The sequence below is a fragment of the Podarcis filfolensis genome (assembly GCF_964270895.1).
Source record: "Podarcis filfolensis genome assembly, chromosome: 1".
In the NCBI taxonomy this organism is placed as follows: Eukaryota; Metazoa; Chordata; class Lepidosauria; order Squamata; family Lacertidae; genus Podarcis; species Podarcis filfolensis.
In genome coordinates this window covers 13,121,190-13,142,843 of record NC_139604.1, presented here as the reverse complement: position 1 = coordinate 13,142,843, position 21,654 = coordinate 13,121,190, and the positions used below count along the sequence as shown (strand labels likewise).

General features: G+C 44.7%; 1 protein-coding gene across 2 annotated transcripts in view; it reads left to right on the top strand.

Annotated features, from left to right (window-relative positions):
• STAT1 (signal transducer and activator of transcription 1) overlaps window positions 1–21,654 on the top strand; it is a 41,526-nt gene that overhangs the window by 8,184 nt on the left and 11,688 nt on the right. For both annotated transcript variants that reach the window (XR_014551662.1, XM_083628884.1), the window contains exons 5-18: window positions 2,039–2,128; window positions 3,364–3,442; window positions 5,971–6,062; window positions 7,684–7,835; window positions 10,607–10,765; window positions 10,916–11,008; window positions 11,840–11,899; window positions 12,424–12,453; window positions 12,551–12,641; window positions 14,212–14,250; window positions 15,690–15,773; window positions 16,388–16,486; window positions 18,684–18,819; window positions 20,693–20,742. Coding sequence is in view for 1 of the 2 variants with exons in the window: in XM_083628884.1 (XP_083485010.1) it covers window positions 2,039–2,128; window positions 3,364–3,442; window positions 5,971–6,062; window positions 7,684–7,835; window positions 10,607–10,765; window positions 10,916–11,008; window positions 11,840–11,899; window positions 12,424–12,453; window positions 12,551–12,641; window positions 14,212–14,250; window positions 15,690–15,773; window positions 16,388–16,486; window positions 18,684–18,819; window positions 20,693–20,742 (1,254 nt within the window). In the remaining variant the exon portion in view is untranslated. The remainder of the gene's footprint in view (window positions 1–2,038; window positions 2,129–3,363; window positions 3,443–5,970; window positions 6,063–7,683; window positions 7,836–10,606; window positions 10,766–10,915; window positions 11,009–11,839; window positions 11,900–12,423; window positions 12,454–12,550; window positions 12,642–14,211; window positions 14,251–15,689; window positions 15,774–16,387; window positions 16,487–18,683; window positions 18,820–20,692; window positions 20,743–21,654) is intronic.

Sequence of the window (21,654 nt, the reverse complement as noted above, 5' to 3'; positions counted from 1 at the left end):
TGTTGAACCGTAAGTCACCTTCAAGCCACTGTTAAGCTCGATGATACTGAAAATGCAACATTACCTTTTGCATCTCTAGTTTTATTTATTTTGCTTAAGCTGTGCCCAGTGGTAGGGATCCAACTGGGATTGCAGGAAAGAAGAGTGGGATTGGTCCCCCTGCCAGCCCCACTCCCAGAACTGTGATCCTAAGAGAAATGGGTTGTGGGAGTCATAAAGCCATAGCAGAGGCTTGTAATATTGCAGGGGCCCCCTGACCTCGTGACCAGCACTCCAAGCTTTACAATGTATTGGAATGTATTGACTTTAAATGGAGTTGTGTTTCCTCTGGGCAGTGATGACCCTATACGGCGATGGGTGGGTAAAAGCCATGACCGGATGTAGGTAACATGAGACATTGGCAAACAGCCATGCGACAGGAGAGAGGAGAGAACAAAGGATAATAAAAGATACCGGAGAGGAGAGAAGGAGTTTGAATGAGCTGCCCTCCATCCATGAAAATATTGCTGGCTCTCTGTGTCTTTATTTTATGCTAAACAGCGCCATTTGTGACGGCTGGCTCCGACAATGGGTTCCTTTCTCTAAAGCTGATATCTGCTCTGGAAGCAAAGCTACTATTGATGCTGACGACAGCTTCCTTTCAAAGGAAATAGACATTTGTTTTTTGTGGGTGAGGGAATAACCCCCCACTTTTAGCATTATGGTTCCAGTCCTGATCAGGCACCATGGCTGCGTTAAAAAACATCAGCAAACAAATGCAGTTTCCCACGACATCCAATTCAGCCCCAATTCCCTTTGAAACCAACGGTACTAAACGCCCCAGGCGTTCCCTGGAATGCTGGAATTCACAAAGCATTGCAGCGTCTGTGGGACTTTCATTTTTGTAGCCTGCATCTCCTTTCCCTGGAGTCTAAAATCCCATCAAGACTCCCATATACCTGGGAGTAAGAGATCAAGCAACCGAATAATCTGGCCACATTAAGGAAGTTTTGTCCATGGTATGATTATTTTCCACCTCGCCATTTTGACACTTTGGCACCCTGTTTGCAAAATTTAACAATTCCAAAAAACAGACGCGCTTTCACTTTTGCAAGATTGAATATACAGTACTGCCTTCGGCTGGTACTTGAGGGTCGATTTCTAAAAATTCCACTGGAAAAACGGTTATGTCCCTGTGGAGATGGCAGTATTGAGTCAGTGGCTCATGTGCTTCTGGCCTGCACTCTTTATAAAGATGTGAGGAGTGAGGTTATTATTACCCTTCTATTATTCTCCACGCTGGGTTGCTCAAGCATTGCTACTGTGCCCTTTCTTTTAGCAGATCAAGATGATCAGGTGACAGCAAAAACGGCAAGGTTTTCAGCGGAGGCAATTAGAATAAGATCTATTACAGTAGTACCTCTGGTTACAAACTTAATTTGTTCTGGAGGTCCGTTCTTAGCCTGAAACCATTCTTAACCTGAGGTACCACTTTAACTAATGGGGCCTGCCACCACACTGCCAGCGCACAATTTCTGTTCTCATCCTGAGGTAAAGTTCATAACCTGAGGTAATACTTCCGGGTTAGCGGAACCCGAGGTGTTTGTAACCCGAGGTACCCCTGTATTTGATTATTGATGTAAACTCCCAAAATGTGTTTTCTATAGTTAAGTTTTTACCTCTATTTTCAATACATTTTATTTTATTGCTATGGCTAGTAGCTGATGCAAGTAAAGATTCTTCTGTTCTGGGAGTAAGACCCACTGGGTTCAGTGAGATTTACGTTTGACAACACATGGGTGGGACTGCACTATTCGGTGTTGATTTGAAAGATTTCTCCAAGTGAGCAGGTGCTCAGTTTGCCCGTCTCTTGTAGAGAATAATTTGTTTTGGGGGTTTAGTTTCTTGTACGTAGCCATGCGGGTGGACAAACGGCAGACCTTCAGATGCTGTCAGTCTCCCATCAGTCCCAGCCAGCATGGGCATTGGTCAGGGGTGATGGGCATTGTAGTCCTTCATCCCTCCTGCATGTCACCATGCATTCTCGTTTCCATTCCAGATGCAGCTGGGGACTGTGCAGAACACAGTAGTGCTGGGCAGAGTGAAGGAACTGGATGCGAAAGTCAAAAGCGTGAAGGATAGTGTCACTGTAAGTATTGAAAGTCCAGGAGTTCTTAAGCTGAAACTTGTTGACGAAAAGCACTTGAAGGCATGCTGAGAGGTGCTAGAGCAAAATACGGGACTTGTCTTTCCTCGCTGCATTTGGACAGGGGCTTGTTCATCTTTGGAGTCGCACAGCACTACCTCATCAGTGCTGCTGTCAGAGTTTTGCGATCTGCTTTCTTGCAAGTTTACTTCGCTTGCAATCTTGGTATCTCGTGGGAAGAAACGCGACCACAAGTTTTCAACCAAAGAGAGGTTGGGCTATTGCCCTTTCCAGACAGTGTTTTTAGAAACCCACATTATGCTTGTAAGTTGTTTTAATATTTATTTTTAATGCTGCAACCCACCCTGGGATCTTGGGGTGAAGGATGGGCAATAATTAAATAAATAAACCTGTTAAGCCCTACATTGTTTTCAGTTTCATTGAAATTGCCTAAACTAGCCTTTCCCAGTGCTGGTCCACAAGATATTGCCAGACTACGACCTTTGGCCCTAGCCAGCTTGATCCCAATGGTAGTTGTCATACCAAATCCATAACCAAGCTTAGAGAAGGTTATTTAAGCCATGGTTATGGTTGGGAAACCATGGTTTAGAATGAGTGCAGAAACTCTTTGCATCATCATGGTTAAGCGTGGTCCCAGGGGTGGTCTGGGAGCATCCGAGTCGCTGAAGCCCCGTGCCAGATTGCGACCAATGGAAAAACGATGTGTTAAGCATTGCATCTGCAGTGGAAGCCAGTTTTGCGGGCTTTCTTAACCCAGCACCACCAATGGGTCTTTCTAGTGTCTCAACGCACATTCCACAATCCCTGTACTTTTGGAATCTGAACCAGCGTTAAAGTTAACCAGAGTTAAGTGTGAATGTCTTTACTGAGTCACTGACTATCCTAGATGTCTAAATTGGTTTACTGAGACAAGTCATGACTAAACGGTCTCTCCCTTCGGTCCTCGAAACCTCACTATAATAAGGAGCCAGTATGGTATAGTGGTTCAGGTGTTGGACTAGGAATGCGGAGGCTTGGGTTCAAATCTCTACTCAGACACATCTCACTGGGCCAGTCAGTCTCTGTCTCTCTTAGCCTAACCTTACCCCCTCACAGAGTTGTTGCAGAGATAAAAGGGGCGGGAGGGATAACCTGAGCTCCCGGTAGGAAAGGTGGGTGGGGCAACTTAATAATTCTTTGCCATTTCCCAGTGCGTAAGCTTGTCATTGCTTTTCCAGGGAATCGAACAGATCATCAAAAATCTGGAGGATGCGCAAGACGAATACGACTTCAAATACAAAACCTTGCAGGTCAGAGGTGAGCAGTTCAGCTTCGCAGGGGTTCAAATACATAACCGTTCTAGTAAAATGCTTGTGATGCTTTGTCGGGATGTGCGATTTGAGGGTGAGGCCGGATTTTCATGTGAAGCTTATTATAGAAAAGGTAAAGGGACGCGAGTGGCGCTGTGGTCTAAACCACTGAGCCTTGGGCTTGCAGATTGGAAGGTCGGCGGTTCGAATCCCCACGATGGGGTGAGCTCCCGTTGTTCTGTCCCAGCTCCTGCCAACTTAGCACTTCAAAAGCACGCCAGTGCAAGTAGCTAAATAGGTACCATTGCGATGGGAAGGTAAATGGCGTTTCTGTGCACTCTGGTTTCCGTCACGGTGTTCCGTTGCGCCAGAAGATGGCCGCATGACCAACCTGTCTGTGGACAAACGCCGGCTCTGTCGGCCTGAAAGCGAGATGAGCGCCGCAACCCCATAGTTGCCTTTGACTGGACTTAACCATCCAGTAGTCCTTTTCTCTCAGTCTTATTTCCTTAAATTTTTTTTTTTAAAAAAAACCCCTTGGCACCATACATTTTCTCTCTGGAGCCAGGCAGTTGTTTCCTCAGGGACAGAATGCAGGACTTAACATTATGAAGACGGCCTGAGGCCTTAACAGAAAGGGAAGATTGTCAGATGGGAGAGGAGCTCTTAACCCTTTCTGTATGTGCTGTTTTTTCTTTATAAAAATGCTGGCCTCCGCCATTTAATATTTTTTTATCCCAATGGATCTCTGAAACTGGACATAAACTGGGGGGGGGGCTGAGGGGTGTGTGTGAGAGAGAGAGAGAGAGAACACATCATACTTGGCTAAGTGCCTCTAGCAAATTACCTCAGCAAATGAAGCTTTGGGGAGGGCCTGCGCAAAACATCTGGCTGCCTGAAGTGTCTCCTCCATGTGTCCCAGGATGTGGCTGGCTAAGTTTGCTTCGGCAGCTGAGACAGAAAATCCCACAAGCTCATCTGCCAGGGAATAATACAGTAATGAATTAAAAAACTTAACTTTGTTTCCCTCTCATTACACTCTAAATCAGCTTGTGAGTTTGGGAACATTGGTTTCTTGAGATAAGAATTTACCATATTTTTCGCCCAATAGGACGCATGCACTTTTTCCCCTAGAAAAATGAAGGGGAAATGTGCGTGCGTCCTATGGGGCGAATGCAGGCTCCTTGGCTTCAGCGATAGCAACGCGAAGCCTCCGAAGCCTGCGCTCCGGAGGCTTCGCGTTGCTTCCGCTGAAGCCAGGAGAGTCTGCTCTTTGAGGGTGGCGGTGGGGGAAAGCAGCGCCTCCCCCATCGCCAGCCCCAGAGGATCGGGGGACACAATCTGGGTTGAAAAGCCCGCAGGAGCCGCGTGCTCTTTAAAGGGTGCGCGGCTTCTGCAGGCTTTTCTATGAGGTGGGCGAATTCCCCCACCTCGTAGAAAAGCCTGCAGGATGCCGCGCACCCTTTAAAGAGCGTGCCGCTCTTGGGGGCTTTTCCCCAAGGAGGGAGAAGGGACTGACTGGCCGAGTCAGTCCCTTCTCCCTCCTGTGGGCTTTTGCGGGAGATGGGGGAATTCCCCCACCTCCCGCAAAAGCATGCAGAAGCCGCACACACTTTAAAGGCTGTGCGACTTCTGCTGGCTTTTCTACAAGGTGGGTGAATTCCCCAACCTCGTAGAAAAGCCTGCAGGATGCCGCACACCCTTTAAAGAACGCACTGCTCTTGGGGGCTTTTCCCCGAGGAGGGAGAAGGGACTGACTGGCCGTTTCAGTCCCTACTCCCTCCTGGTCGAAAAGCCCGCAGGAGTCGCGCGCAGCTCCTGTGGGCTTTTGCGGGAGGTGGGGGAATTCCGCCACCTCCCGCAAAAGCAGGGAGAAGGTCTTGGAGCTTCCCAGAGCTGCGGGGGGGGGGGGGGGAATCATATTTTTTCCTTGATTTCCCCCCCTGAAAACTAGGTGCGGTAAGTCCAACCTGAATGGTTTACTCTTCTGTTGAACAACACAATATATATGTGGGCTTTGAGGATGGAATTAATACCAGTTTCCCTAAGAATCGTTAACAAGGAAGTCGGTCTTAAAACCTTTGTGTATACAGTGGTACCTCGGGTTACATACGCTTCAGGTTACATATGCTTCAGGTTACAGTCTCCGCTAACCCAGAAATAGTGCTTCAGGTTAAGAACTTTGCTTCAGAATGAGAACAGAAATCGTGCTGTGGCGGTGCGGCGGCAGCAGGAGGCCCCATTAGCTAAAGTGGTGCTTCAGGTTAAGAACAGTTTCAGGTTAAGTACGGACCTCCGGAACGAATTAAGTACTTAACCTGAGGAACCACTGTAATGCACAGGAATAGGTTCCTGGTTTTCAGAGCACTTCTGCTTTTGAAGGGGACAATAAAATCAGAACTCCCCTCTCCTAAATACATTCCAGCTGCTGAGCTATGGGGTTTTACTTTTCTTTTTAAAAGTTCCACAAACTGAAGAGTGTTCTTTAAATGTAATGCTATAACACAGGAATTCTTCTTTGGTCTGTTTTTGCAGAAAATGAGCCCTGTGGTATGACCCAGGAAGACTTCCTAAAGGAAAAAATGCAGCTCCACACAATGTATCTGCAGCTTGACCTCATGAGACAGGTGATTCTTTGGTGAACTTGTGGAGAGGCATTGTATACTTGTCTAAATTGCTGGTATGTGGGTTAAACCACAGAGCCTAGGACTTGCCGATCAGAAGGTTGGTGGTTCGAATCCCCGCGACGGGGTGAGCTCCCGTTGCTCAGTCCCAGCTCCTGCCCACCCAGCAGTTCAAAAGCACGTCAAAGTGCAAGTAGATAATAGGTACTGCTCCGGCGGGAAGGTAAACGGCGTTTCCGTGCACTGCTCTGGTTCGCCAGAAGCGGCGTAGTCATGCTGGCCACATGACCTGGAAGCTGTACGTTGGCTCCCTCAGCCAATAAAGCGAGATGAGCGCCGCAACTCCAGAGTCGTCCACGACTGGACCTAATGGTCAGGGGTCCCTTTACCTTTACCTTTAATTCCCTCCCCCTCCCCTTTGTCTTAGCATAGGTGGGGAACAGGCAGGCAGGCGTTATGAAACATCTTGACCACTTGTGCTTCATCTCTCCTTGCAAAAGTACAGGGAAACTTTGGTTTTTATTCAAGGCCAGGGGAAGCCAACACACAGGACCTTCCAGATGTTGAACATCAGCCCAAGCTAGCATAGCCCAATGGTCAGGAAATGAAAAGTCCATTACATTGGCTGCTCCAGGCCATGCTTTCAGCGGAGGGAGAAACTCAACAAGCTTTCAGTGGTACTTTGCTTCCCAAACTTAATCCGTTCCAGCAGTCTGTTCCAAAACCAAAGCGTTCCAAAACCAAGGCGCGCTTTCCCATAGAAACTAATGCAAAACAGATTAATCCATTCCAGACTTTTAAAAACAGGCCCTAAACAGCAATTTACCGTGAATTTTACTATCTAACAAGACCATCGATCCATAAAACAAAAGCGATAATCGGTGTACTGTACTATAAAATAAATAAGACAGTATTGTAGATGATAAAAATTAATGATGATAGTCATTGTTTGGATGGGGGGCTTTTATCCATTTCCATAGTCACACAATTGATCAGTAGCTGAACAGCTGCACAGTCACAAAAACAAATTAGCCGAAAAAGCCTCAGAAACAAAAGTGCTAAATAAATAGCAAAAACAAAAGTGCCAAAAGTCCATTTGACTTCCGAAATGTTTGAAAATCAAGGCGTGGCTTCTGATTGGTGCAGGCGCCCTGGAAACAATAGCCGACAGCCGCATCGGATATTCGGCTTCTAAAAAACATTTGGAAACCGGAACACACACTTCCAGGTTTTCAGCGTTTGGGAACCAAGGTACCACTGTAGTTGGTCCCCTGCACGAACTGAGCATGTGTCCTATTGCACTTCCCAAAGCCTATTACTGCAACCGTTTCTGGATGTGGAGGCATGTTTAGAAATGTGAGCTGCTTTCATGGGCATCGCAAAGTACCCATTTTACAGAAGGAAAAACTGGCAAGCCTCGGAAGCGCACCCCGAAGGCAGAAAACCAGAGACCTCAAAGGAGAACCTCTCTGTCCCCAAACATACAACCCCTCTCAACCAATCAGGATATGAGGATGAAGGGGCCGGTTTACATAGTTAATAAATAATAAATGCTATTGATGTGAGATGATTTTTAGAATTCTAAATGCCTCTTACTCATTCCTGAATGGCTCTCTGTCGCTAGGATGTGCTACAGAGAATAGCCAGTGCGCTGCATGTGTCGGAACACACCCAGAACGCCTTGATTCGAGAGGAGCTGGTGGAATGGAAGCAGCGGCAGCAAATGGCTTGCATTGGAGGGCCGCCCAATGCTTGCTTGGACCAGCTTCAGAACTGGTAGGCCTCTTCTAATCAAGGCCTTTTGGGGAGAAGTCTGGAAGAACCGAGCCCTCAAAACTTGCTTGAGAATTGTATGTAGAGGCTGCTTTTCCAAAGCTGCTTGGGGAAGCGGGGAGTGTAAACGGGAGCCTTTGCACAGCCTTGAAGCCCCCTTATTGAACCTAAGAGTCTGCTCAGTGCCTGGATAGGAGACCACTTTTATTTTATTTTATTTTATTTTATTTTGAATTTATATACCGCCCTATACCCAGAGTTCTGTTGGTATTCGCAGGATACTGAGTAAGTCTGCAGGCTCCAACAGGCTGGTGCAATACTCTGTGAAGTGCTGGGTCAGAGTGACTCGGCAGGAGTGTGATTTATGTGATTGGCTAGCACCTGTTTTAAAAAGGAAAGCCTGTTCAACAGTGGTTGTGGTGTGGTTGTGCTGTGTGTGGTGGTGCTGTGGTGGAGAGTATTCGTTTGCCCCTAAGGTGCAGGTACTCTGTATGAACTGCTTTTGTAAATACTTGTATATAGCTCACATTAAAAAGACTGCGACAAGGTCTCGGGGCGGCTCACAGAAAAGATCACAATATATAAAATCCAAAAAAGAACAATAAGCCTATAACACACCAACACCCCCCCCCCAAAGAGCCACATTTTGAAAGGGTATAGAATGTCACATCAGGTCAACCAGAAGCCTGGTTAAAAAGGAACACTTTTGCCTGGCGCCTAAAGGTGTACAGTCGTACCTTGTTTTGTGACTGGGATCCGTTCTGGAGCCCTGGATGCTAGACAAAAAGGACGCAGAACAAAGCATGTGCAAGCAGCAAACCCAGAAGTAACCCGTTCCGGTACTTCTGGGTTTGCCGCGGACGTTCGACAAAATGGATGCTCAACGAGGCGGACTCAAAACGAGGTACAGCTGTATAATGAAGGGGCTGCTGAACTTCCCTGGGGAGAGCATTCCACAGACGGGGAGCTACCACAGAGGAGGCCCCGTTCTCGTGTTGCCACCCTCTGGACCTCTCGAGGAGGAGGCACACAAAGAAAGGCTTCAGAAGATCTCAGGGTCCGGGTAGGTTCATATGGAAAGAGGCGGTCCTGGAGGTATTGCGGTCCTGAGTTCCACATTGGAACTGCACAGTGGAGAGAAAGCAGGTTAATACAGGTGACTGGGAGCGGCCGCCAAGACCATATAACACCGATCTTGAAAGACCTACATTGGCTCCCAGTAGGTTTCCGAGCACAATTCAAAGTGTTGGTGCTGACCTTTAAAGCCCTAAACGGCCTCGGTCCAGTATACCTGAAGGAACGTCTCCACCTCCATCGTTCTGCCCGGACACTGAGGTCCAGCGCCGAGGGCCTTCTGGCAGTTCCCTCGCTGCGAGAAGCCAAGTTACAGGAAACCAGGCAGAGGGCCTTCTCGGTAGTGGCGCCCGCCCTGTGGAACGCCTTCCCATCAGATGTCAAAGAGAAAAATAACTACCAAACTTTTAGAAGACCTCTAAAGGCAGCCCTGCTTAGGGAAACTTTTAATGTTTAATAGGTTATTGTATTTTAGTGTTTCGTTGGAAGCCGCCCAGAGTGGCTGGGGGGACCCAGCCAGATGGGCGGGGTATAAATAATAAATTTTTTATTATTATTTATTATTCAGTAAACGTTTCCTGCAGATTCTCCTTCTCTGTGCTTGGCAACATCCAGTGGTCCAAGCACTGGATTCTCTCTGCTCCACACCGTGGAAGGCATTAACTAAGGAAGACAAGGGCAATGTCTTCCCTTTTCTCTCAAGGCCAGTTTCCCCCCTCCTTCCTTCTCAGTGTTCAGAAGCAGGATGTTTGTTGGGTCTGACCCTGACAGGAAGACAAAACAGGTTCCTGAGCTGCCTCAGAGGTTGGCTTTTCCCCCCTCTGTCCATTGGCTTTGCAGGCCTTGGAGGAATAAGTTTTTCTCTCCCTCCACCCCACACCCCAAGTCTCTGAAGCTGCAAGTTGACACAGGAGTGTTTTGATCTTAGGTGCTGGGACCTGCTGTGCTCCTAAGCTTTGCAGAATGAAAAGCTGTTAAGGTTGGGATATGCAAGCACTGCTTTTCCTTTTCTTTCTAGATGAAAGAAATTTGTCCCCTGCCCCGGTCAAGTAGAGAATGTTCAAACCTTAACTCTGCTGTGCTCTAGCTGCATTGCTTAGCCCTGCTAAAATACAAGACTCCTTACGGGGTCCTCGCTGCGAGATCACATTCATCCGGTGCTTTACCAGCTGCACTGGCTCCCGGTGGGGTACAGGATCAGGTTTAAGGTGCTGGTTTTAACCTTTAAAGCCCTATACGGCCTAGGACCCTCGTACCTACGGGACCGCCTCTCCTGGTATGCCCCACAGAGGACCTTACGGTCTTCAAACAAAAACATCTTGAAGGTCCCAGGCCACAGAGAGGTTAGACTGGCCTCAACCAGAGCCAGGGCTTTTTCAGCTGTGGCCCTGATCTGGTGGAACGCTCTGTCACAAGAGACTAGGGCCCTGCGGGACTTGACATCTTTCCGCAGGGCCGGCAAGACAGAGCTGTTCCACCAGGCCTTTGGCCAGGGCACAGCCTGACCCCCTCCTTTGGCAATCTTCACAGAACTCTAGCCCAATGGTTGCCATCAATTTGATTTGAATTAATTTTATAATGAAATGATTTTAGAATGTTGTATTATTTAATTGTTGTTAGCCACCCTGAGCCCGGCTTCGGCTGGGGAGGGTGGGATATAAATAAAAATTTGTTATTATTATTATTATTATAAATGGTAGGTTTACTACAGTAGCAGAGAGTCTTCAGCAAATACGCCAGCAGCTTAAAAAGCTGGAGGAGTTGGAGCAGAAGTTTACCTACGAAACAGACCCCATCCCTCAGCAGAAAAACGGGCTGTATGAACGGACATTAGGCCTCTTCAAACAACTCATTCAGAGGTAGGTTTGGGGGTTTTGTTTTGGGTTTTTTGGGTCCGTTAAAAATGAACCAAAATATTATATTTTTAATGTTTCTCTTTTGGGCCCTTTGCCATAATTCATTCTCTTGCCGAGACAAATTAGAATGCCATTTCTTTATTCCTTGTCCAGCTCCTTTGTGGTAGAAAGACAGCCTTGCATGCCGACCCACTCTCAGAGACCGTTGGTCGTGAAGACTGGAGTGCAATTTACAGTAAAACTCAGGTAATCCCCCCCCCCCTTAAATGATCCAGATTATTGCCCTTTTAGGTTAAAAACAACCAACCAGCAACACGTTTCAAGGCGGCCATTCCACATCAGTTGTAATATTACAACTCCAAACCACAGAGGAAAATTGTGCCCAAACAGAAGGGCAGTAATTGGAAAAAGTGTCACGTTTCTGTTTGTGGACCAGTTGCAAACTTACAGCTAAGGCAGTATATCTGACTGTACTAATGTCTCACTACCTCTAGTATACAGGGGTCAACAACCTTTTTCAGCAGGGGGCCAGTCCACTGTCCCTCAGAACTTGTGGGGGGCCAGACTATATTGGAGGGGGGGATGAACAAATTTCTATGCCCCACAAATAACCCAGAGGTGCATTTTAAATCAAAAAACACATTCTACTCATGTAAAAACACGCTGATTCCCGGACCGTCCGTGGGCCGGATTGAGAAGGTGATTGGGCCAGATGTGGCCTCCAGGCCTTCGTTTGCCTACCCATGCTCTAGTAGTTTATCCGATGAAAAGCCAATTCTACAGAGCACTTCATGTTAGGTAGTGGTTGACTGAGCTGAACGACGTGTGGTGTTCCAGCTGTTAGCTGGTTTCTGGCAAGTGTGTGCATGGCAAAACCAGATGGGGGCTGCTTCTCTAAAATGTTGTGGGCACATGTTGATCTTCTGTATATGAATCAGCTCCCCTGTTGCTATGTTTGGGAAGGAAGCTTTCTTTGTTGTCTTGAGAACCTGCAGGAAATGCAAGGCTCGTCATGAAGTTACAGATGGGAGTCATTTCTTCATTAACACACTAGTGATATATGTCTTGTGCTTTCAGATTACTGGTGAAACTACAGGAACTGAATTACAAATTGAAGGTGCAAGTTGTATTTGATAAGTAAGTGGCGCCTTGCATATGTTACTGACATCCAAATCAAAATTTCACTCAAAACAGAAGCATCAGTTATTTACCTTTGTCCTCTTTCTCTGCCCATTTAACTGTAGCCACCTTTATTCCAACCAGAAGGAAGCGTCTCTGAAAGCTTTCCACTTTCTAAGAAACATCATGAAGGGTGACTGAAAATAGACAATCTACTAGTGGTTGTAGGGTTGAGATTGCATCCACACAATCCATTTAAAGCATAACCTGATTCCACCTGTGACAATAGATCCCTGTTATCCTTTCACACTTTCCCTATTTCTGTTTAGGACTAAAAAGTAAAAATTCTGGTACTGTTTTCTGCTGACAGGTCTTGCTCATCTTTGAAATAGCAGGTCCTGCAGTATATAACATTTGCACACTGGAGAAGTTTACCACTGCTTAAAACACCCACTAAAAAAAACTACAGTAAAATGGATAAATTTGCCACATACATTGTCAACTGTATATAACGGACCTCCCCTCACTATTTTTATTTGCAGAGACGTCAACGAGAAAGTTGCCGTTAAAGGGTACGTTGACTTCTTGTGTACGCTACTGCTTGTTGTTCTTGTTACACGGTGAATTGATTAGTCTCAAAAAAACTTTTTAAATCTGTTTTCACTGAAGATTTAGAAAATTTAACATCTTGGGGACGAATTCCAAAGTGATGAACATGGAAGAGTCGAATGGAAGCCTGTCAGCAGAATTTAGACATCTGGTGAGGCCTATCTTTTTGGCATTCATATTCTCAAAATATCTTCATAACGTTCTGTCTTCGTCATCCCCCAAAACGTTCTGTGCTACTGATGTTTGTGTACTGAAGGGGTATATATTCCATACAGGCCACAACTAGCAAGTCTGTCACCGTTTTGTATTCACTTCTGCTTTTATTTAGTACACACATACACGTGTATTTGTATTTATGCATGTACAATGACATACAACACACAAACACGCCTATTCCTTGACAGGATTGCTTTCGTATGAAGTCTTGTTCTTTTCTTCTGTGCCAGAGCTTTTCCGTTTATAAGACTAGCTGTTTGTTTGTTTTTTACTAAAAAAGTAGGTTTAAAATTGGGGCTGGTCTTATACACAGGTAGTGCTGAGGGGTGTTTTCTTAAATTGGAGTCCCCAAAAATAGGGGGCGTCTTATACACGGAAAAATACAGTAATTTTGAAATACTTACCTGCTTTGTTTTTTTAAAAAAATGTGGGGTTTTTTACGTGTGCATTAATTCAGTTATACTCCATATTAATGTTGGTACATTTCTTATACAGTGGTACCTCCGGTTGTGAACAGGATCCGTTCCAGAGGTCCGGCCATATCCTGAAGTTTTTGCTACCGGAGGTGCCGCTTCTGCGCATGCGCAGAGGCGTTTTTTTTCCGCTTCTGCACATGCGTGCGCGGCGAAACACTTCCAGGTTTGCCGGTAACGTAACCAGAAGTTTCTGTTACCTGAGGTTCCACTGTATAGCACAAACTAAGGTTTCTTTACAGACCCATAACTAGGGCTGGGCAATATCTGGTTTTCAAAGTTGTGATATGTCAGCAGCTAAACATCACGTTATATCAATATATCACAATGTCTGAAATAAGGATGGAGCTATGTGGATGCATTGGCTGGCTTCACGGTTTTCCCCGCAGAGTGATTTTTACTGGATTGTTGAATATTGCTTTAGTGGATATAAGTTATGTTTTTATTATGGCTTTTTTTGTATAGGATCAGATTGCTATTAGGCGTCTATTTTGTTGTTTCTTCAGCTTGTAAATGGCCTTGTGTGTAGTAATATAGAAAGGCAATATACAAATTAAAAGTGAAATGAAAGTATTGGGGGCGTGGGGAGACACAATATCACAAATTTTTCTTTCAATGAGAGGGGGAAAGATTTAAAACAAAATCCTTCGTGATTCATGTGAAATATAATTGCACAATAGTGGCACCTGTGAGTCTGATGTTGACTAGTTTCATCCAGAGCTTCCTTCGTGAGAATCTAGTAAAGGTATAGTCAAACTGGTGCCCTTCCAGGTGTCTATTGAACAAGAAGTCCCATCATCCCTGACTATTGGCCGCACTGGCCAGGGCTGATGGGAGTTGGAATACAGAACATCTAGAGGGCACTAGGGTGGTGAAGTTTGTGTTAGGGTGTTGCTCACCCCTGGCTAGTCAAAATGTGCACCATGGTTTGGTACATGACACGTTGGTCTTTGAACTGTGTTTTTGATTGGTTAATATACCGAAAAATGAACATAAATGTCACTCACTTTGAGACATTCCTTCATTCTGCAGCAATTAAAGGAGCAAAAGAATCCTGGAAGAACCAATGAGGTAAGAGGAATCAACACCTATGCTGTTCATTTTGCTTACTTGGTTTTCTTTTAATTTGATAGCGGATTTTTAATAAGCAATGGTAATAGACTACACAAAGGGATGAGGGTGGTGCTGTGGTCTAAACCACTGAGCCTCTTGGGCTTGCCGATCAGAAGGTCAGCAGTTCAAATCCCTGCAACAGGATCACAGTGAGCAAATCTAAGCCTAAGGTGTTCACCTCATGAACACCTTATAATGTCGATATAAAAGGTAAACGGAATGCGGGTGGCGCTGTGGTCCAAACCACCGAGCCTCTTGGGCTTGCCTATCGGAAGGTCAGCAGTTCGAATCCCCGTGATGGGGTGAGCTCCCATTGCTCTGTCCCAGCTCCTGCCAACCTAGCAGTTCAAAAGCAGACCAGTGCAAGCAGATAAATAGGTACCACTGCAGCGGGAAAGTAAACGGCATTTCTGTGCACTCTGGTTTCCGTCAGTGTCCCGTTGCTCCAGAAGCAGTTTGGTCATACTGGCCACATGACCCGGAAAGCTGTCTGCGGGCAAACACTGCCTCCCTCAGCCTGAAAAGTGAGATGAGCGCCACACCCCATAGTCGCCTTGGACTAGACTTAAGTGTCCTGGTGTCCCTTACCTATTTTACCGCACACCATGATCCCCCATAGATTTGAGCTTACTCTTGCTTTAACCTTAGCCTGTAAATGTTAAACCTGATATTAGTTAGAGTGATAATATAATTATATAACTGAAAAAAGTACCAAGGCCTCCCTTGTTAACCTTTCATATAGAAGAGCAGGATTTTCAGCCTAGCAATCCAGATATTTTATTTTCCCCATCTCACTGAGCCAGCTTTTGACAGGTGGGTGGGGCCACCTTCCTGTTAGGCACCTGATGCAATAATGATGTCGGCTGATTGACAAGTGGTTGTCCCATCTATATTGGGGAGGGGGCGGAGATACTGTCCAATGAGGATTGCACAGGAAGTTCAGTCCTTTTTCTAAAAATAAAATAAAATCGGAAATTTCACCACAATAGTTTTATCAAAAATACATCATCCACAATATATTATTTTTCCCCTCCATTTTTTTTGCCCTCCCCTCCCCCTAAACAAACAAACAAACAAAAACCAACAGCCCACCGCACCCCCGGACTTCCCTCGGCTCCTTTCTCTGGTTTCTCAACACATATTTCTATCTGCATGTTATCAAATTGTAAAAATCCTCAAGTTGTCTTTCTATACATTACAATAAACAGTTTGTGAATGTTTATTCAAAACCTGCCGAAGAGTCCAGTTCATTTTCAGTCCTATGTTCTGAAGGGTTTGGAGGATCTAACCAGTTCTCTTCTTCCCCAGCGAACATGGCCAGGGATCAGGGGAGTTGTGTAGTGTGACAGATTCCTGTAATTGTTATTTTTTAAAATCTGCCTTTTTCCTATATAAAGGGGCCTCTCATTGTAACAGAAGAACTCCATTCTCTCTCTTTTGAGACAACGCTGGAACAGTGGGGCCTCATAATTGATCTAGAGGTAAGTGTGTTAACTACTCAGGACATAAGGCTATGCGTGTCACAAGAGTGGAGTGAATTTTGGGAAAAGTCTTGTCCCAATCTACCCACGAGCCAAACTGTGAACACAGCCTGGCACTTACTTGTTTGTTAGATTGGCCCAGCTATGTCTCGTTTGCCAAAATGGGAGCAGTTTGCTTTTTTGGTAAAAGGAATTATATGAAGTTTGGCTCGCTCTACAGTTTGGTTTGTTTTTAAATTCAGCAAAGAGCTTTGAGCGTAGAAAAGTGAATCTTCCAACCTTGGCTATACAGGCAACGACCGATTTAGTTGCGTCTGAGCATGTGCACATGGCGCCAAACCAGGAAGCAGCCCTGAAACGTCACAGATGTCATGAAAGGGGACATGCGCATGGTCCACTGATGCGCTTGGGGGTCTGCAATGCAACACCCCATGCAAAACGAGGATTGCTCATCATATCTTTCTGTGTCAAAATATCCAGCCATGTTTTGCTAATTGTAATGACGTGACGCTGCTGCCTCAAAGAATTTGGTACTGTGTCTCCCCTTAATTTCTGTGCCTTTGACCATCTTGGAAGCGTTAGCTCAATTTTTCCCTGTCACCTTCGCTTCCCAGACCACCTCCCTTCCTATTGTTGTGATCTCCAATGTCAGCCAGCTGCCGAGTGGATGGGCTTCCATCTTGTGGTACAACATGCTGACAAATGAGCCCAAGGTGAGTTTCCTGGCATCCTTTTTTAAGTGCAGGATTTGGGCGGATGAGTGGATATTGAAACAGTTGAAAGAATACTCTTTATTAAAGCAAGTCCCATTATTTTGTTCATCAATTTACAGTCGTACCTTTGTTTTCAAACAGCTTAGTTCTCAAACATTTTGGCTCCCAAACACCGCAAACTCAGAAGTGAGTGTTCCGGTTTGCTAACTGTTTTTGGAAGCCGAACGTCCGATGTGGCTTCCAATTGGCCGCAGGAAGCTCCTGCAGCCAATCAGAAGCCGCGCTTTGGTTTTCAAACGTTTTGGAAGGCGAACAGAATCCGTTTTGGAAGGTACGACTGTATTTATTAAATTTATATCCTGCTCTTCGAAGAACTTAGGGTAGCAAATACATCAATAAGTAAAGAGAGTCTCCTTTTTAAAAAAAAAAAAAAAAAAACTTCTGAAAGAAAGCAATCACCCTCTCACAGCTAAAGAGCATTGTAACTTACCAAAGTCAATAATAGTACATGGCACAAAAGGAAAATGATTGTGACAGAGGAGGAAGCAAGCTCTGGTTTTGAAGGCTCTGTTTATGAAGGCTGATAATCCAAGCATTGGTCATATCTGTGCACAGACCCATTGACCATAAGTTCAACATAAGACCCATTGAACATGGACATAAGTTATTTCAGTGAGTTTACCCTGAGTATGGCCCATGTTGGATATCATTTCTTCGAACAACCATTTGGAATGAAAACTGTTTAAGGAGAAAGGAGCTAAAAGCGGCTGGCTTTTCAACTTATGGTTTTGCAATATTAAATAGCTCATGTAAAATGGTACCTTTTAAAAACGTAATTGGAAAGCTCCATTCAGTGATGAGATTTTCTTCAGTTACATATGCTGAAGACCCAATTGGACACTTGATTTTTTTGGAATTGCTTTTATGACCGTTGCATAAACATTAGCATTGTTCGAACTCTTTTATAAATGGCATTTTGGGGAGAAAAAGCAGCATTTTTCCTCTTGATTTAAATTGTACAAGGGCAGTTCCATTCTCTGTGTAAGAAGAAATCACTTGCTTTGCTGATGTTGATCATATTTCACTTTAGAAAATGAACACCAGCTGCTTCCCGTATAAAATTAAAAATGGGCATGGGAACATGCAAATGGATTGTAGAGTTGTCAACAAAAGGAAAAGGAAGAATGTGGACAAAATGCAGACAGGAGAAACTGCACACAACAGTCACAGAGAAAGCTTAAGGATTATAGTTAAACCCACAGCCATTTTTTTTAAATAACATTTTTGAAAACAAGCAACAAGTCGTAACTACAAAATTGCAGGAAATTTTATGGGTCCCCCCTCACTCCAGCTAAAATAAACAATTATTGTTAGAGTTTCCATGTAGGTTGTCTGGAAATCCAAATACCATTTTAAGGTATGCGCCCTGGTCTGCCTCCTGTTTCCTTTTGAAATAGTAATGCTTTGTGTTGCATCAGAAGCCACCCCCCTCCTCAGAATGATTCCACGTTTCAGGAGTATATGTCTTGTTGAGTGGGAAGAAAAGAAAAGCTTTTTTTGTGAGGAGGTTGGAGCTCCCTGATAGGGATGTAAAAACTCCGCACGTGGGTGTTTAGGCCTAGCCTTGTGAGAGCCAATATGGTGCAGTACAGTGGTACCTTGGGTTACAGACGCTTCAGGTTACGCGTTTTCAGGTTATGGATGCGCCGAAGCGCTAAATCGCGTTATGCGCATGTGCAGACGCAACGCTGCGGGTTGCGAACATGCCTCCCGCACGGATCACATTCCACTGTACTTAGTATTTCAAAATAAGGGGTGAGTGTAGACACAGGTTAAAAACACTATAAGTCAAAAATTAACTTGTTACAATGAAAGAAAAAAAATGCCTATGTAAAAATCCATATAAACTATTTTGCTCTCTGGCACCAACTGATGTTGGATATTTATAACACAATCAAAACGTATTAATGTGACGAAATGTAGCTGAGTCCTGGGACCAAAGAGACTGGTTCAGATCTCCACTCTACCAATCATGTCTCAAGTTCCTCCTACCAAGCAAGGTTATGAGAATAAAACGGGAGAAATTTCTATGACACTTGGGCTCCTTTGGAAGAAAGGTGGGATGATATTCCTGTAAATAAAACAAAAGTCAGTAAATAGTGGCTCAGATTCTAAATGCTATCCTTTTCCTTTCTAGAATTTGTCCTTCTTTCTGAACGCGCCGTGTGCAAGATGGTCGCAGCTTTCCGAAGTGCTGAGTTGGCAGTTTTCTTCTGTCACAAAGAGGGGACTCAACACAGAGCAACTGAGCATGATAGGAGAAAAGTTACTTCGTAAGAGACGTTCAGAAATTTTGCTTGCACTGTCAACCTCCTTCCAAAAAAAAAATAAAAAAATGCATGCACCTTCCCACCAGGTTTAATTAGAGGTTATGCCATTTCTTTCGCTGGATATTTTATATCCATCTTTTCTGGTGCACAAGGCATAACAGTTTCATTTCTTATCGGTTAAGAGGGAGGAGGGAGAGAGAAAACAAAGCAGGAGACAAGATAGAATAGAATAGAATAGAATTTATTATTTATACCTCGCCCATCTGACTGGGTTTCCCCAGCCACTCTTGGCGGCTTCCAACAGAGTATTAAAATACAGTGGTCTGTTAAACATTAAAAGCTTCCCTAAAGAGGGCTGCCTTTAGATGTCTTCTAAAAGTCTGGTAGTTGTTTTTCTCTTTGACATCTGGTTGGAGGGTGTTCCGCGGGGTGGGTGCCACTACCGAGAAGGCCCTCTGCCTGGTTCCCTGTAACTTGGCTTGTCGCAATGAGGGAACCGCCAGAAGGCCCTCGGTGCTGGACCTCAGTGTCCGGGCTGAACGATGAGGGTGGAGATGCTCCTTCAGATAATACTGGACCAAGGCGGTTTAGGGCTTTAAAGGTCAGCACCAACACTGAATTGTGCTCGGAAACATACTGCAAATTAACTGTAAAGTATCGGTTCAGCTCAGCTACCCCCTGGGAAGCTGTCAAGTCCCCAGCTTTTCGCTCACCCATATATTGTCTTGTGGAAACACTCACCACAATGTTATTTCGATACTGGTATTCAACGATGTGGCAATTTATCACACAGCCCCTACTGTGGACCACCTGGCTGAAGCTTGCATGAAGCCCAGTTATGTAGCTCCTGCCCTAAAGAAATTGTGAGCTATTCACTCTTAGAATCTGTTTGAAATTGGAAGTATTTCTGGGTTTATTATTATTATTATCATTATTTTAAAAACATCAGCTTTTATTATCATTATTTTAAAAACATCAGCTTTGGGTTACATACGCTTCAGGTTACATACACTTCAGGTTACACACTCCGCTAACCCAGAAATAGTGCTTCAGGTTAAGAACTTTGATTCAGGATAAGAACGGAAATTGGGCTCCAGCGGCGCAGCAGCAGCAGGAGGCCCCTTTAGCTAAAGTGGTGCTTCAGGTTAAGAACAGTTTCAGGTTAAGAACGGACCTCCGGAACGAATTAAGTACTTAACCCGAGGTACCACTGTACTAGGAAATTCCCTTTTTTTTTTTTTGCAGATTTAATTTTTATTGATTTTCAGTAAACATACATACAATCATAAATTACACAAATATAGGTTACATATTTAACTTAGGCTCTATCATGCCTCTGAGTTCCCTCCATTTCTTTGGTAAGTATCAAATAAAATTCTAACGTTGCGTATTTTATATATCATATTATCAACTACACGCTGTAAGAGTTATTCCAAGCCTACCAGTGTCTTCAAAGATTTGCAATTGTTTCTTATATACATCAAATATTTACTCCAATTTTCTTGAAACTTCTGCTCATCCTGATCTCTTATTTTTCCTGATAGTCTGGCCACTTCTGCGTAGTCCATCATTAGCTCAGAATTGGAAAACAGACATAATACCAAATATAACGGACTGGCAGGTTAAAATGATGGTGTACTAGGAAATTCCTAAGCCTTTAGCATGGCAGTGCAGGTGGGAATAAGGCATGTTCCAAACAGCAGGGTTTTTCTTTTCTTTTCTGGGAGTCCTTCTTCTCCCTTTGCCCTTGGGATTTAAATTCAAGCCTTTGTGTTCTTGGAGGGTAAGATTCTATCTCCAATCTTACATGTGATACAGATATATTAGCCTAATTGCTATCTGAAGAGTAACATGGCGATAACTTGTTCCCCTTTAGCGAACGGATGCACTGCGGATGGCACTATTACTTGGGTGAGGTTCTGTAAGGTAGGATATTCCCTTTTTTCTTTTTCTAAAGGGGCCAGAGTCCAACCACTGCTGGATCCATTGATAACCAGTTGGTTGCCTAAGTCGGAGACAAACCGTAGCATTATAAGGGAGTTTAAGGTGGCGTGATAATAATAATAATAATACATTTTATTTATATCCCACCCTCCCCAGCCGAAGCCGGGCTCAGGGCGGCTAACAACAATAAAATAGTGCAACATTCTAAAAACATTTCATTATAAAAATTTATTAAAATTAAATTGATGGCAACCATTAAGCTAAAGTTCTGTGAAGTTTGCCAAAGGAGGGGGTCAGGCTGCGCCCTAACCAAAGGCCTGGTGGAATAGCTCTGTCTTGCAGGCCCTGCGGAAAGATGTCAAGTCCCGCAGGGCCCTAGTCTCTTGTGACACAGCGTTCCACCAGATCGGAGCCGCAGCCGTGATAAAGGCCTTTGTTCGTCATCTCAAAAAAGTTTTTTGGGTGTGTGATTTTTTGAGCCACTGCAGAAACCTGAAAAAAATGTGTGTGGAGGCCATGGTGGAAAACAGAGCTTGAAGTGTCATTTTTAAAAACGTTGGGGGGGGGGGGCGGGGAGGAGCTGTTGTTTGCTAAAACAACTCGCCTCAGGTCTTACAATCTTGCATTCTCTCCAGTTGCCAGCAGAGGGTACTAAATAGAACAGAAAACACGTCAGTGTACTGAGAATCATTTTGTTGTGGTTGTAATTTTACTGATGCAGTGAGAACCAGGATGGGGGGAGATTGGGCCGAGGGGAGAGCACCCAAGAGAGGAGTCTTGTATTTTCGGAAAAACAGACTGTCTTGAGTGCACAACCATAGGCAACATTATATTGCTGTACCGCAATGTGTGCAATAGGAGTCTCTCTCTCTCTCTCTCTCTCTCTCTCTCTCT